This window comes from Telopea speciosissima, chromosome 6 (assembly GCF_018873765.1).
Source record: "Telopea speciosissima isolate NSW1024214 ecotype Mountain lineage chromosome 6, Tspe_v1, whole genome shotgun sequence".
Taxonomy (NCBI): Eukaryota; Viridiplantae; Streptophyta; class Magnoliopsida; order Proteales; family Proteaceae; genus Telopea; species Telopea speciosissima.
Window position 1 is genome coordinate 60,544,272 of NC_057921.1, and position 15,373 is coordinate 60,559,644.

General features: G+C 41.9%; 1 protein-coding gene across 1 annotated transcript in view; it reads left to right on the plus strand.

Moving 5' to 3' along the window:
• The window catches only part of LOC122666222 (DNA-directed RNA polymerase IV subunit 1), a 59,723-nt gene extending 46,958 nt beyond the window's left edge, over positions 1–12,765 (plus strand). The window contains exon 18 of the mRNA XM_043862373.1: positions 12,406–12,765. Within this exon, the coding sequence (XP_043718308.1) occupies positions 12,406–12,576 (171 nt within the window). The 3' untranslated portion in view covers positions 12,577–12,765. The remainder of the gene's footprint in view (positions 1–12,405) is intronic.
• The last annotated feature ends 2,608 nt before the right edge of the window (positions 12,766–15,373 follow it).

Below are 15,373 nucleotides of genomic sequence, written 5' to 3' on the forward strand. Positions count from 1 at the left end.
GGGGACATGCCACCTTACCCCTAGCCCAAAAAGCAAGGTATAAACACACGAACCTGGGAGTTACAATCTGAGAACTGGCAAACCAGCCCTCTCCTCCCAATGATACGTTGGAATTCACCTAATTGTCCTGCTTAAAAGTGGTGGAAGCTCCTATATCGCAGGCGTGGTTAGCTAGCCAATCGGCAGCCCTATTACTCTCCCTAAAAGCAAAAGAAATACAAGAGCTGACCAACCCAATCAACTCCAGTGCTTCCTGGAACCAGTACCAGCCCCTCCATAGATTACATCTCTTTAGCCCAACCATGTTCACGGTGGTGACTGAATCAGAGTTAACCACAACCTCGGATAGGCCTAAGTCACAGCATAACTTTAAGCCATCTCTCAACGCACGAAGCTCAGCAATAGAGTTCGTGCAGGCACCGTAGAAGTTAGCGAAGGCCGCCAAAACCAAACCCTCCTTGTCCCTTATAACTCCACCCCCTCCACCGAGACCTGGGTTCCCTCTACACGCACCATCCACATTCAATTTAACCGACACAAAATGCGGGCACCAAAAAACAGGAAGGGGACGATACGACCTAGGAGGGGGGGGGGCCGAGATCCCAAGAGCACGAAGAATCTGCCCACCTCTAACCGAGGAAGCATTGCCAAGCTTGGGCGGCAATGGTAGGCAGTTCACCCAAACCTTAATGCTCTCAATGATACTTACTGCCGAACGCATCCTCTCCCCATGCCTTCTGTTGCATCTCTCCTTCCAAAGTTCCCAAACTATCAAAGAAGGCAAGAACCGTGCAATGAAGTCATTGAGATTCTTGCAGCTTGCTGACTCATGCCAAAGCAATAGGCGGCTTCTGATCCTGGGCATGGACAACCGCTACATAAAAAATCCCTGAAAAGAAACTCCACACCTTGGCAGCCGTCCCACCAGACACAAGGCAATGATTTGTGTATTCACTCCTTGGCCTCCCACAACAGTTGCACTTAGACACCAGAGGGATACCAACTGCCATCTAGGAATCATTCGTAGGAATGAACCCATTAAAGAGTTGCCAAGTGAAGAAAGCAATCTTTGTTGGCAAAGTTTGATTCCAAATCCATCTGGCATAGGGAACTACTGGTGAGCAACACCTCACCGCATTCCAAACGGACTTCATTGAGAACCGACCATCGCTAGAGGGGGTCCAAACCAGCCGGTCCACATTGGGAGAAAGAGTAAAGTTACCCGCAAGAATACCCTGCCTTACTCCATTAGAGTCAATTTGGAGTAAAATATTCTGGTTCCATGAGCCGTTCACCCCCAACACATCCTTAACACAGAGAGCAGTATCAGCCGTAGGTCATTGTCCATATAATCAATTAACGGTCCCATCCCTGACCAATCATCCAGCCAGAAGAGAACATCACCTGTGCCAATAACCTCCTTACATGCCAAAGCATTTCGCCAAGATTTAGAGCCCACACCATTAGACAACGCCAAAGCAAGATGGCAGTTTTTCAGCAACTTTGCCTTGAAAAAATCACTCCAAAGGGAGCGATCAGACATGACTCTCCAGAGGCCTTTTAGTCTAATAAGAGAGAGGCCAACCTCCTCCGACAGCCTAACCCCCAAACCCCCCTCCTCCAGAGGCCTACAAACCTTTCACCAACTCACCCAATGCCTACGCTTGCCCCACTCCGACCTGCCCCAGAGGAAATCAGCCAAAATTCCATAGATCCGACATACGACAGCCTTAGGAGGCTCCAAAGTGGTAAGCACATGGATAGGGATTGAAGCCAAAACGTGTCTCAACAGGATAACATGACCCCCAGACAACAACAACAACTTACCCTTCCACCCCGCCACCCTGTTCCTTGTCTTGCCAACCAAGTCATCAAAGAAACAGATTTTCAGCCGTCCCGTGTGGAGAGGAGCCGCCAAATAGGTAAGTGGAAGGTACCGCCTTGTGAAACCAGTAACTGCTCCCACCATACAAGCCCTAGCCCCTGAGACCTTGTCACCCAACACAAAGCAACTCTTCTGCTTATTAACCAGAAGCATCATTCAAAACTCTTCATTGCTATAGACTATTTCAACATGTAAGAAACTTCATCTTTCATAACAATTTCAATTTAATGCACTTGTTTGGTTATAAATTATTTTCAACCAAGAGTAAAAAATCTTGCATTTAATATTAGTTTTTCACACTTTTGGACTCAAAACAAATCAATGAGTGCTACAACATCATCCTTTGCATCATTCAATACTCTTCATTGCTATAGACTATTACAACATGTAAAAAACTTCATCTTTTACAACAATTTCAATTTAATGCACTTGTTTGGTTATACATTATTCTCCATTTTTATGTATATGGTGTAGTCAAAGAATTGGCTGCTACAAGGGTCGAGATCTGGTTTAATGGAAAGTAAAGAAAAGGCCACTATTGGAGGGATTTATGAAGATGAAGGCTGCAAATGAAAGGGAAAATGAAAGCATTGTGATGAAGTTGAGATTGGTGGTGGGTATGATCATAGTACTATATCTCGCGATATATCAGTATCTCGGGCCTACTGAGATATCCGAAATATCCGAAATTTGGTGAAATTTCGCCTAAATATTGCAGTTTTTCTGCAATATTTTGGGAGTCCATCTCGGTGGGTATTTGGTCATATCTAGGCCTGATACTTCATGGACACCCTTATTTAAGCTAAATAAACACATTTAAACCTTCATATTGCAAAAAAAATGAACTCAAAGTGGTGTTTTGGGTTTGCACGCTTGATTGACTATATACGGTCAGACTCTATTGTATAAAATAGTTAAATACATATTGTTTAAGTACTAAAAGACATAATAAGAAATTTTAACAAACTAATGAAACAAAAATAAAGTCAAATGTAGCCTTTAGTTTAAAGTTTAAACTCATAAAGTCATAACTCATAAGCGCATAAGTCATAACTCATAAACTTCATAATAGTCAATAGTTCAATACTCAATACACAAAGTATTTCTACGAAATTTACCGAAATATACTGCTCAATACACAGTATTTCTACGAAATTTCGCCGAAATTTGAACTTTTTTCATTTTGGAAGCCCATCTTGTCTCGGCCCTACCGAAATTACCGAAATTTCGCGATATATCGCGAAATTTTGCACCATGGGTATGATAAGGATGATGGTTGAAGTTGAAGGTAAGATAAATAGAAATTTAAAGATAACTTTGGCTGCTAGAGATCCACTAGAGCCCACCGTAGGAGTCCACCTAGGTCCACCAAAAGAGATCCACTTTTGGATGTAGTTGCTGAGATCCATAGCCCACTTGAGTTCCATACGATGTAATTCTTCAGAGAAGAGTTATTTTTTTTTCAATTCTGGTTACCTAAAGAGGCTCCCACGATTTCATTATATAGGGGAGGAAAAGGTTCAGTTGAACCTTTAGTTACATGAATCTTAATAAATGGACTTTTGGAATTCCAATACCTAGGAACAACCCCTCATACATAGAAACAATCCCCCAAAAATCTAGAAACTAATTCCCATACATAAGAACTACAAATAATAAATCTACCTAGTAATATGAAAAGACACTTATTTAGAAACTAGGAAAAGTAAACTACCTAGATATATGAAAAGACATAAAAATAAGAGACTAAATAAAATTGGGCCACACATTGGCCATTACAAAAATTGCACTCAGGCTAGGCTTAGCCAGACCATGCAAGGCCAGGGCTTGGTCTGGTTCTCCTGGGCTGCAGGCTCAATCAGGGGGCCAAGGAGGTCTGGGCTGCTGATGGCCCTGCATCAATATATGCATGATACTTGTTATATAGTGCTTATTTATATTGTTTTTTCTTCCAAAAGTGTATTTCCATTTGTATCTTCACCATTTCCATGTGTATCTATAGTGTTCGATACTTATCTCCAATACATCTCTTAAAATTTTTCGACCGATTCGATACCCGATACTGATACTTTAAACCTTAAGTCTTGCCACACATGATGCATTCATCTCAACATCCTCATCTCTACCACACTTAGTTTATCCACATGCTGCTTCTTAACTGCCCAACATTCGGCACCATACATCATGAATGGTCGCATTGTAGTCCTATTGTTAAAAAATTATTTATCCACCCGTGTCCCCCTTTGGATAGTCCACCGTATTAGAGCTTCTGTATGACATACATATTGTTTCCTCCCTTTCCTACAAGGTCGGCCTTTTAGAGGAAGCGGTTTCTACATGGTATCAGAGTAGGCAGAGGTCACGGTATCGAGTCCCCCTGGGAGTGGGCAGGTGTTAAAAAATTATTTATCCACCTATGTCCCCCTTTGGATAGTCCACCGTGTTAGAGCTCCTGTATGATATACATATTGTTTCCTCCATTTCCTACAAGGTCGGCCTTTTAGAAGAAGCGGTTTCTACATCTATAAAATTTTCCTTTGAGTTTTAAAGGAATACGTCGATCACATAGTATGCCGATTGCACCTCTCCACTTCATCAATCCTATTTTAATTCTTTGGGCAACATCTTCTACATTGCCTTTTTTGTTTACAATAGAGCCAAGATATCTAAAATAATCACTTTGAGGTATCTCTTTATCATCAATACTGACGACCTTATCAACAATCATAGTGTGTCTAAAGTTGCACACACTATGTACTTTGTCTTTGTTATACTTATCTTAAGACCTTTTAATTCCAAGGTAGATCTTTATAACTCCAACTTGGCGATAATCCCTTCTTTTGTCTTATCCACCAACACAATATCATCAGCTATAAGCATACACCAGAGGATCTCATCTCGTATATCTTTACTTAACTCATTCATGATAAGCAAAAACAAATAAGGAATTAAGGTTGATCCTTGATGTAGACCAAGCGTAATTGGGAACTTACTACCTTGACCCCCCACAGTTCTTACGATAGTTACAATGCCATCATACATATCTTTAATTATGTCTATGTATTTGCATGGTAGCCTTCTCTTCTCTAGCATGTGCTAGATTAGCTCTCTAAGGACTCTATTGTAGGCTTTTTGTAGGTCAATAAAGACTATATGGAGATCCTTTTTTCCCTCTCTATACGTTTCCATGAGTTTCCTAAGTAAGAATATAGCTTTCATCGTGGATCTACCTGGCATGAAGCCAAATTGGTTCTCCGAAATTGTAGTTTCCTTTCTCAGGGGGTTTTTTATAACCCTCTCTCATAACTTCATTATATGGCTCATTAGCTTTATGCCTCTATAGTTACTACAGCTTTGAATATCACCCTTATTCCCCTTGTGGCTCGGTTAGCTCCCTTGCAGCTACCGTTATGGCCCGCCATCGCCCCACCCTAGCTTACTTTCGTAGGAGATACAAGAGTGTTCCCCTTAGAACTTCGGTGCCCCCCCCCCCCTTTAGTTGCTATGTCTGCCTGGTTTTTTTGAAATGTCAGGGGTCTTAACTCTCTGGCCAAGCACCAAGACATCAGAGACCTCATCAAATCTTCTCATTCATCATTCTGTGCTCTCCTTGAGACCCGTGTGATGCCCAAAAATGCTTCTCGCATTGCGGCATCCATTGCCCCTTCTTGGTCCTTTATCTCCAATTACAACCATTCTACAAATGGCCGTATTTGGATCCTTTGGGACCCTACCAAAGTTAACATCTCCATCTCCCACTCCTCCTCTCAGCTTATTCACCTCCTATCTCTCCCCAACTCCCCCCATTCCTTCTACATCACGATCGTCTATGCCTTTAACCAGGTTGCTGACCGCATCTCTCTTTGGGATGAGTTGGCTCTCATCAAGGATGGAATTGGCTCTCTTCCCTGGGGGATAGGTGGAGACTTCAACGTTGTTAGATTCCAATCTGAGAAAATTGGAGGTCGTCCCCCTGACTTCCAATCCGTCAAGGCCTTCACTGATTGTATTGAGGACATTGGTATGGATGATCTTCGCTGGTCTGGTACCCCCCTCACCTGGCACAACCGTAGGGGGGAAATGACCGTATTGCTTGCAAACTGGATTGATTCCTCATCAATGATGCTTGGCTCTCCTCCTTCCCCCACTCCCATGCTAATTTCCTTCTCCAGGGTCTTTCTGATCACAACCCTTGCCACTGCCTCATCCAGCCTTATTCGTCCTTCGGTCCCAAACCTTTCAAGTTCTTCGACATGTGGACCTCTCATCATTTTTACCTCCCTACCATTCTTAAAGCCTAGAGCTCCCCAGTCCATTTCCCCTCCCTGCCTCTCATTGCTTTCACCAAGAAGCTTCGTATCACCAAATCCAGCCTCAAAATCTAGAACACAACCACCTTTGGCAATATCCCTTCCCGTCTCTCCTCCTGCCATTCGGACCTTGCCTCCGTGCAATCCCGCATGTAGTTGGATCCCCTCAACATTTCTCTGGCTGAGGAAGAGAGAAAGCTTTCTGATGAGCTCTCCTCCCTTTCCTCCTTGGAAGAAAGCTTTCTCTGCCAAAAATCGCGGATTAAATGGCTAGAGCGGGGTGACTCTAATCGACTTTCTTTCATCGATCTCTCAAAGCCAGGTTAAGCTCTAATTCCATCACCCTGCTCATTGGTAGAGATGGATCCCCTCTTTCCTCTGTCCATGACATTAAGACCGAGGCCGCTTCCTTCTTCTCCTCCCTTTTCAACACCCATCTCCCCCCTCCCTCTCCTCTCCCTTCTGGCCTCATTAACAAATTTGTCCCTCCTCCCTTGTTAGCTCCCTCCTTTCTATCCCTTCGGATGAGGAGATTACCAAGGCTATCCTGACCCACAAATCAAACAAGGCCCCCGGCCATGATGGTTTCAGCATGGGTTTCTTTCTTAGCTGTTGGGACTCTATCAAGGGTGACCTCATCAAAGCCGTCCGCAACTTCTTCTTTAACCCCAGTCAGCTTGCCCAGGTCAATTAGACTTTTCTTTGCCTCATCCCTAAAAAAGATGGTGCCTCCTCCCTCTCTGATTTCAGACCTATTTCTCTATGTAATCTCCTCTATAAGTTCATTGCCAAGATCCTGGCTAACAGAATCTAGCTTGTCATCACATCCCTGGTCAGCCCCAACCAATCTGTCTTCATTGTTGGCAAAAGCATTGCGGATAACATTATCCTCTATTCTGAAATTGTGCGTGGCTTTGACCGAAAATCCCACTCCCCCGCTGCTCTCATGAAAATTGACCTTCACAAAGCTTTTGATTCCCTTAGATGGGACTTCATTTGCAATGTGCTCTCTGAAATGGGCTTTCCTCCCACTTTCATCCGATGGATTTTGGCATATATCTCCTCCCCCTCCTTCTCGGTTATAGTTAATGGCTCCCCCGCTGGATTTTTCCACTCCAAAGTTGGAATTCGCCAGGGATGCCCTCTCTCCCCCTTTCTCTTCTCTTAGGCCCTAGAAGTTCTCTCGAGAAGCATCTAAGCCAAAACCGACCTTCACCTTATCTCCCCACTCCCAAAATGTAAGAGCCTCAATCTTACCCACCTGGCTTTTGCGGACGATCGTATGATCTTCTCCAGAGCTTCCCCCTCCTCCATCTCCGCTATCATGTCCTCCCTTTACCTCTTTGAAAGTCTCTCTGGCTTCTGCATCAACCTCCTAAAATCCAAACTCTTCCTCTCTGGTGTCTCTTCCTCCGACAGAGACTACCTCCTCCTCCTCACGGGCTTTTCTTTGGGCTCCCTCCCAGTGAAATACCTAGGCCTTCCCCTTATCTCTGCTAGACTCTCCAGCCATCATTGCACCCCTATGCTTGACAACATTCGCAAGCGTCTCCAACTCTAAAAGGGTAGACTTCTATCTTATGCTGGTAGACTCGAATGTATCAGATCAGTTCTCCAATCTTCCTACATCTACTGGTGCGGCATCTTTGCCCTTCCTAAAGCCACCATCAAAGCTATGGAATCCATCTTCTGTGCCTTCTTTGGAAAGGAAAGGAAACCTCTAGATTCCTCCACCCTGTCAGCTGGAAATCTATCTGCCTCCCCAAATCCAAAGGAGGCTTGGGAATCCGTCGGATCCGGGACTCCAATGCTGCGGGGATCCTGAAGCTTATCTGGAAAATTTCCTCTAAGCACGACTCCATCTGGGTCCAATGGGTTTACTCCCATCTCCTCAAGAATGACTCCATTTGGACTGTCTCCATTCCAGCTGACTCCTCCTGGGTCTGGCGCAAAATCCTTCTCTTTCGCCCTTTGGCTCTTAGAGCCATTTCTTCTTCCATTGTTGATGGGTCCTCCATCTCCCTCTGGCTTGACCCCTGGCACCCCTTCGGTATCCTCTACAACTTCTTTGGCTCAAGAGCTATTTACTCCTCTGGCGTTCCTAAGTTGGTCACCCTTTCCTTCATAATCTCGAATGGTTTGTGGTCTCCCTCCCCTCCTCCCATCCCCATCACCCTTTCCCTTATCTGAAATTCCCTCCCCCCCCCCCCCCCCGGCTCATGCGGACAAGGTTACTTGGCTTCCCTCCTCAAATGGCCTCTTTAGCTTTAGATCTGCCTGGAACCTAGTTAGGCACCAAGCTCCCTCTGTTCTTTGGCACAAGCTAGTCTGGTTCAAGGGCCACATCCCCCGCCATAGCTTCCTTGCGTAGAGAACCCTTACCCTTTGCCTCCCTACCCAAGCTTTCCTCACTCTCCGAAAAATACCAGTCCCCCTTCCTGTATTTTTAATGTAGTCCTAGGTAGGAGTAATCCCACTAGGAACCAGGGTAATAGGATCTCTTAACAAGGCTGGCCGATTGGGACAGCTTAGGCTAATTAGGGCAGAATTAGGGTTATGGTTAGGGTTTCGACTTAGGGTTTTATTTGGTAATGATGTGCAGAATTTTATGAGTCTAATGGTATAAGTTGGATCAAATTTGGTTGAGGTTGGAATTCTAGGGTTTTGGGTAGGATGCCTTATGAAAATGGACTGTTTGTAAGATCTAGGGTTTAGGGGCAGATTTTAGGAAAGAGGTTTATAGGGTATTAATGGGCAGGTCTAGGGGGTTATTTTGGTATAAAGAAGTTAGGGTTTGGATGAGTTACAAAATTCTGCAATTTAGGGCAGAATTGGATTTAGGGTTTTAGGGTTCTAATGGATCTATGGATTAATGGAAGGGGTGATAATAGGAGTAGATGGAGCTTAGGTTAGAGGATTAGAAGAAGAAGGTTAAATGCTGAATTAATAAACTACTTACTTGAAAGATTAAATCTTCAATGGTAGCAGCTTTGAAGAACTAGAAGAAGGACCTCCCGATCTACAAGATGCAAGGAGTCGATCGGAGTCCACCAATCCCTTCACCTTGATATTACCCACAAGGTAGCCTTGATATTACTCACAAGGTTCACTCAACAGAGCAGAGCAGCAGCTATGGCAGCAAACAAAAGCTTTTTCATTAATCAAATTCGTGTGTAATGCTGACCTCCCTTACAAACTTATATAGAAGACTCAAAAATAGACTTAGACACTAAAAAGGAATGGCCTAACCTTATCCCTAACCTATTAGGCAACTTAAACTGACTAGGAAACTCAAATAGACTCAAAATAGAGTCCTAATGACTTAAAACAACTTAAACTACTTAAAATAAAGAAGATTCCCTAGTAGCCAATAGGATATAAGAACCTCTTAGCCAATAGGATCACTTTACTTAAATTAGACCAATTGAACCAATTGGATGCAACCAATTTAAACCGGTTCAATTAAAAACACAAAATAAAAACTAAGTATTGGGCTAATCCCGTATGCAACCTATATACCCCTATTTCAGGCCCACTAAAGTGGCCTAATATATAGAAAACCCTTGGGAACAAAGGCCCAACATGTATATATCCCAACCCTACACTTATTCCCAATGAAACAAGCGCTATTTGATGATGAATCTGCATCAATTTTCTGTTGGAATGGTCCGAAGAGTTGACCACCTTTTTTTGCTTGCCCCCTTCACCTCCACCATCTGGAAAAAAGCCCTGTCGTTTATCTGGCCTCGCAGTAGAAGACACCTTCCGTTTGCTCGAGAATGGCTTTGGCTTATCATGACTTTCCCTGGCTGTACTATCTGCGACACTGTAGGCAAGCTCGTGTTTGGGGCTACCCTCTACCACATTTGGATGGAGAGGAACATGAGGAGGTGGACTTCCAACTCTCGCTCTGTTGACTTGATTTGGAAAGCCATCTTTTGGGATGTCTACTCTAAGCTTTCTTTTGTTCCCCAAAAAGCTTTTTTGGATATCCCAAAGAACAGGCATATTGTTGTATCCTAGGTTTTAGATAGTGCTCTCTTGCTTTCTCATTCCCGCCCCTAGTCGGGTCTTGGGTCCCCCCCCCCCTCTCCCCCGTTGTATATCCCCCCCCTGGGCTTTGGTAATTCATTTTTTATTCCCCCAAAAAAAAACATCACCCTTATTTTTTTTAAATCAAGACCACATTGCTTCTCTTCCATTCGTCTAGCATTTTCTTTGTACTCAAAGTCTTGTTAAACAGTTTGGTTAGCCAGGCTAACCCGCAAAATCCTAGGCTCTTCCACACTTCGATTGGGACCCCATCAGGTGCTGAAGTCTTGCCTGCTTTCATCCTTTTTAAAGCCTAATTCTGCGTATACATCTACGATAAGTGGTGTCACGATGAGTAATACCGCCGTCTAGGGCATTATTATTGGAAAAGTCTTCATTTAGGAGACTGTGGATTACTCATTTCATCGCTTCATAATATCTTCTCCCTATGTTAATACTATACCATCTTCACTGTTAATACATCTAACATGGTCAACATCTCTACATATCCTTTCTCTTGCTTTAACTATCCTATAGATAGCTTTTTCCCCTTCCTTGGTGTTCCGATTGTTATAAAAATCATCATATTTCTTCGCCTTTGCATTCCCCACAATCTCTTTAGCTTCATTTTTGATAGATTTATACCTTTTTAAATCCTCTACCTCCTTAGTCCTTTGCCATGCCTTAAAACTAGCTTTCTTATTCTTAATGGCTGCTTGGACCTCATCATCCCACCACCAAGACTCCCTAGGGGCATGTCGTTTACCTTTCGATTCCCCTAGTAACTCCTTAGCAACCTTCTTAATACAAGCCGTCATCTTGTTCCACATCGAGTTAGTGTTGCCTTCAAGGTCCTACTTTACTTGTTTGACCATTTTATCTATAAATGAATTCAAGGAATCTCGTTTTAATGTCCACCACTTTATCTTAAGGCAAATAGGCTCCCCTTTCTTACGAAACTGCGAAATGAAGCACATATCCAGGACCACCAATCTATGTTGAGTGGTGAGGCTCTCTCCCCAGGTATAACCTTACAGTCCTTACATAACAATCTGTCAAACTTTCTTGTTAAAAAGAAATTATTTTAATATATATATATTGTTTTCAGGTGCAAGTTGCACATTGCAGAATTATAGATTCTTTTCTTTCTATCCACGGAATGAATTTGCATGATCATGATGTGTCCATAATTAGTTGGTTTATATTAAGGTTGCTCAAGTACAAAACCTAATTTTATCACCTCCCCCTCCCCAACCAAAATAACAAGAAAAATGCTTCATTTAGAATTTGCACTCTGTGTTCAGGAAATTCGGACTTGCATTATCATGTGGGTCTGCCCATGATTACTTGGTTTACATTGAACTTGCTTAGAATTTATTCACGTGATTGAAATTTCCAGTCTCATGATTTAGGAACTTTGAAAAGTTTGAACCACAAACCATTTGAGTTTCCTTTAGTTTCCAAGCTGGCCAGGTACTTTTTGCTATCTCTTCTATCATGCCAAGTTGCGAAATGGGGTATTGAAATATCTTCCATCTTTGAACCTCTCTCACCCCATTAATCATTTATTCATCCAAAAAAAAGGTAATTCGTTTTTTTTTTGGAAGATATATTTTTCACCAAATGTATACAGTGGGGGAATTGCTTTGAAGTTCTTATATATTGTTTGGGAGTATGGATATGACCCTCATTGTGCAATTTAACCAAGTGTATCGTTTCTTTGTGAATTCCTATGCAAAGCTTTTGTATATTGGTCTTTGGGTATTCCTTTGCCATTTCGTCCAAGAGTAATAGTTCTTCTAAATCTATATTTCTGCCATCTACCACTTGTAACTGGATTGTAAAATTCTGCAATCTAGGTTTAAGCTTCCTATCGATCAAGTCCCAACAATTTTCTTTGGCAAGACAATTGCTATTGTATAAATACTGTGGCAGTGTTTTTATATATATATAAAGTCCCAAGGTACCGTTGCAGTGTTATGATATCTGTACTCAACATGAAATAACATACATACATTTCTTGTGTTGTCACAACTGATTAGTGTGTCTTATTAGTTATTTAATTATAGGTTGGATACCATTCATTGCTTGCAGTTATATGATATCTTTACTCAACATAAAATAAAATAAATGCATTTCTTCTGTTGTCACAACTGATGAACGTCTTAATAAATATAGGTTGGATACCATTCGTTGCATCGCCAGTCACGCTGCTTTATTTTGGTTAGGATGGATGGTACCATAGAAGATTTTTCATACCGCAAATGTATTCTGGCGGCCCTGCAAAAGATTTCACCTAAACAGGCAACCAGATATGAGATGAAAATGCTACAATCATGTAAATTGTGAAATATGCACATTAGATGATAGTGTCTACTGATGTCCATATCAGTTTTGCCGGATGTACATAGAAAGATATTGGGCACACAAGGACTTGTAAATACCCCAATCTGCAGATGGGATTGGAGCATCATTGTTATGCCAGATTGAATTAGATGGCGATGCACTCTGCGGCTTGATTTTGTTCAGACTGTTGATATCAGTACTGCATGTATGGATCCAGATTTGTTGAAGGCAGGATTGTTAGATAACTGACCAGCGAAAGTTACATGGGAATATCACCCTTGAATATGCAATATGATGCCCTTATAATAGAGTGGCTGTACAGTTTGTTTCATATCACAACTCATGTGCAGCAAGAAAGACCGTGGAATCTAGGCCATCTGCTGTATAAAAAACTGAATGTCAAATTTTCTTTTCTATTTATTAATTAATCATGTAAACAAATTCTTCTGGAAATCAAAAGCATTTTTCTTTCTTTTTGGTGAAAAACAGTGATTCTTTCTACACTATTTTAGGTTGAGTAGTCTACACCAATCATTCACAAGGTTAGTCATTATGTTTCAAATTTGTTTTTACCATTTGTCTACAGTAAATGCTTCTGCATACATATATAATGGCAAGGGTAAATATGCTTTTAAATGTGGGTGACAACTCATATTGGCTTATTAAATGTAAATGTTTTCAGGGGGCAAAATAGAAATAAAGCCAAGAGTTCATATTCATCAACCAGCTGCTTCCTGGAGAGGACTGATTTGGAAGACTGTGGGGCCCCTATCTGTTTCGTCTAACCAGTCCTCTCCAGTGACTGGAAAGGACCTGCACCTGTCTTTCCAATCATATAGAACAGCTTGATTAATCATGCAATCCATCCACATGGTAGTAGCAGAAGTGGCAGTTTATTTAGAATCTTCTCTCTAAGGTTGCTCACATATAGATCATTTCCCACCCATAATAGGTCAAAATTAAATCTTGAATCTATTGTTTTTCAGTGTCATGGTCTGGGCAAAGATCTGAAGCTCGATATTGGTAGAGTTGGCAGTTTATCTTTGCTAATTTATAATTTGTTTGTATTTAGCTTGGGTCCTACTATTTCACCAGGGCATCAATACTAGTGAGAGGGGAGAGAGGGTGAAGGGCAAGAAAGTTGAATCTTCATCTCCTGTAAAGCCACATATTCCTGCAGAGGTATCTCTGCAAATTGTGCTGGCAGCTGCCTTCACTACTGTGAATTGTTGGCTCCATGAGTTTAATCTCCACAAATGTTTATCTCTGTTCCCTTTATATGTTAGTTAACCTTCTGCAGTTGCCCGGACACTCGGACAGGACCTATCAGGGGAGCCAGGATTTACGAAAGAGGAGTTAGACCAGTTTTTACTTGGTGAGCATCACTGTACCAGCAATGTTAGCTGTGCTCCATATTTTCCACTCCTCGAAGTTTTCTGCAACTAGAGAAGATCTTGGCTCTGAAGTGTTTCTAGCTTTTTGATTCCAAAGTAATTGCTTTGCTGGGTCAATTTGGAGATCCTTGGGACGTTTCTTGTCATTGAATGTCTATGTAATTTTTGTAAATGACTAAAATTTGTTTGAGATGTACTATTACTTAAAGATTCTGTACCTGAGGTTGGATTTTTTTCCCTGCAGAACGCCACAGAGTTCCTAAAAGAAGCTAAGGTGAGGACCTCTCTCTCGCTCTCTCAACTTCTTGATAATGAACATGTTTCTTCTCTTCCCAACATCCCCTGTAATATATCAATCAAAATCAAAAGTATCAAAACATAGGATAACTTCTGTTTTTTTTTTTTTTGTGTGCAAACATAGATAAGTTTGCTTGTTTATTTGTCTGTGTTTGCTACTGGAAATTTACAGTTATCTCTGTGATTGTTTCCTGGAAACCTCCTGTCTTACAAAGAACCTTTGATGGCATGTATAACTATGAATTTGACCTCTTCAAGCCTCATGAACCTAAGCCCAACTCCCAGAATAAGAGTCTCGTTTGGGAGCAACCTCCTGTTTTACAAAGAACCTTTTCATGGCATGTACACTGAGTTTTAACTCTTCAAGCCTTATGAACCTCAGCCTACTCCCAGAATAAGAGTCTCATCTGTGAAGTGTAGAGCAATCACCTCGAGATCCTCACTTGGGAAATATCTGTATGATGGCATTTTATGTAATTTGGTACAAAGAGCAGAAACACTTCTGTTGATATGCATTCCGTACATGTTTTTGTTCTTTTTTTAGTAGCAGAAATATATATTTTTTTACAGTTTTTTACTATTCAACATTTTTTTGGTACAGAAGTATTCCAAATTAACAGAAATAATAGAAACATTGCCATACAACCCTTACTATCCGAGTTGTGCAAGACACCCAGGGGCCACAGAGGTTGGATGATATATTCTTATTTGTGCCTGATCTCTGAAGGAACTATTTCAGAAGCCCTGTCTCAAAGGGCACTGTTTGGTGGGTTTTATGTGGCACTGACCATCTCTCTTTTCGGGTTCTATGAGTGAACTATGAAAATGCTTCTGTGCTGTGTTCTACTCACAGAATATGTGACTGGGTTTTATTATAGCAGGCCCAAGGTAACTTTCTCGCTTGCACTGCTGCCTTCAAGCTTGCTGGTTGGGTCAATAAGCTTCACCAAACCGTCTGTAGTCTTTCTCCCCTGTAAGCATGGGAGAGAGTGTGTCCTTATTTCTCATTTTGCACCCTCGAGGACTTTTTTTTTTTTTTTTTTTTAATGCTATAATTTAGGTCACTAGGGGTGATACCGATTCCAGTCGACCCATGTATGGAATCTAGG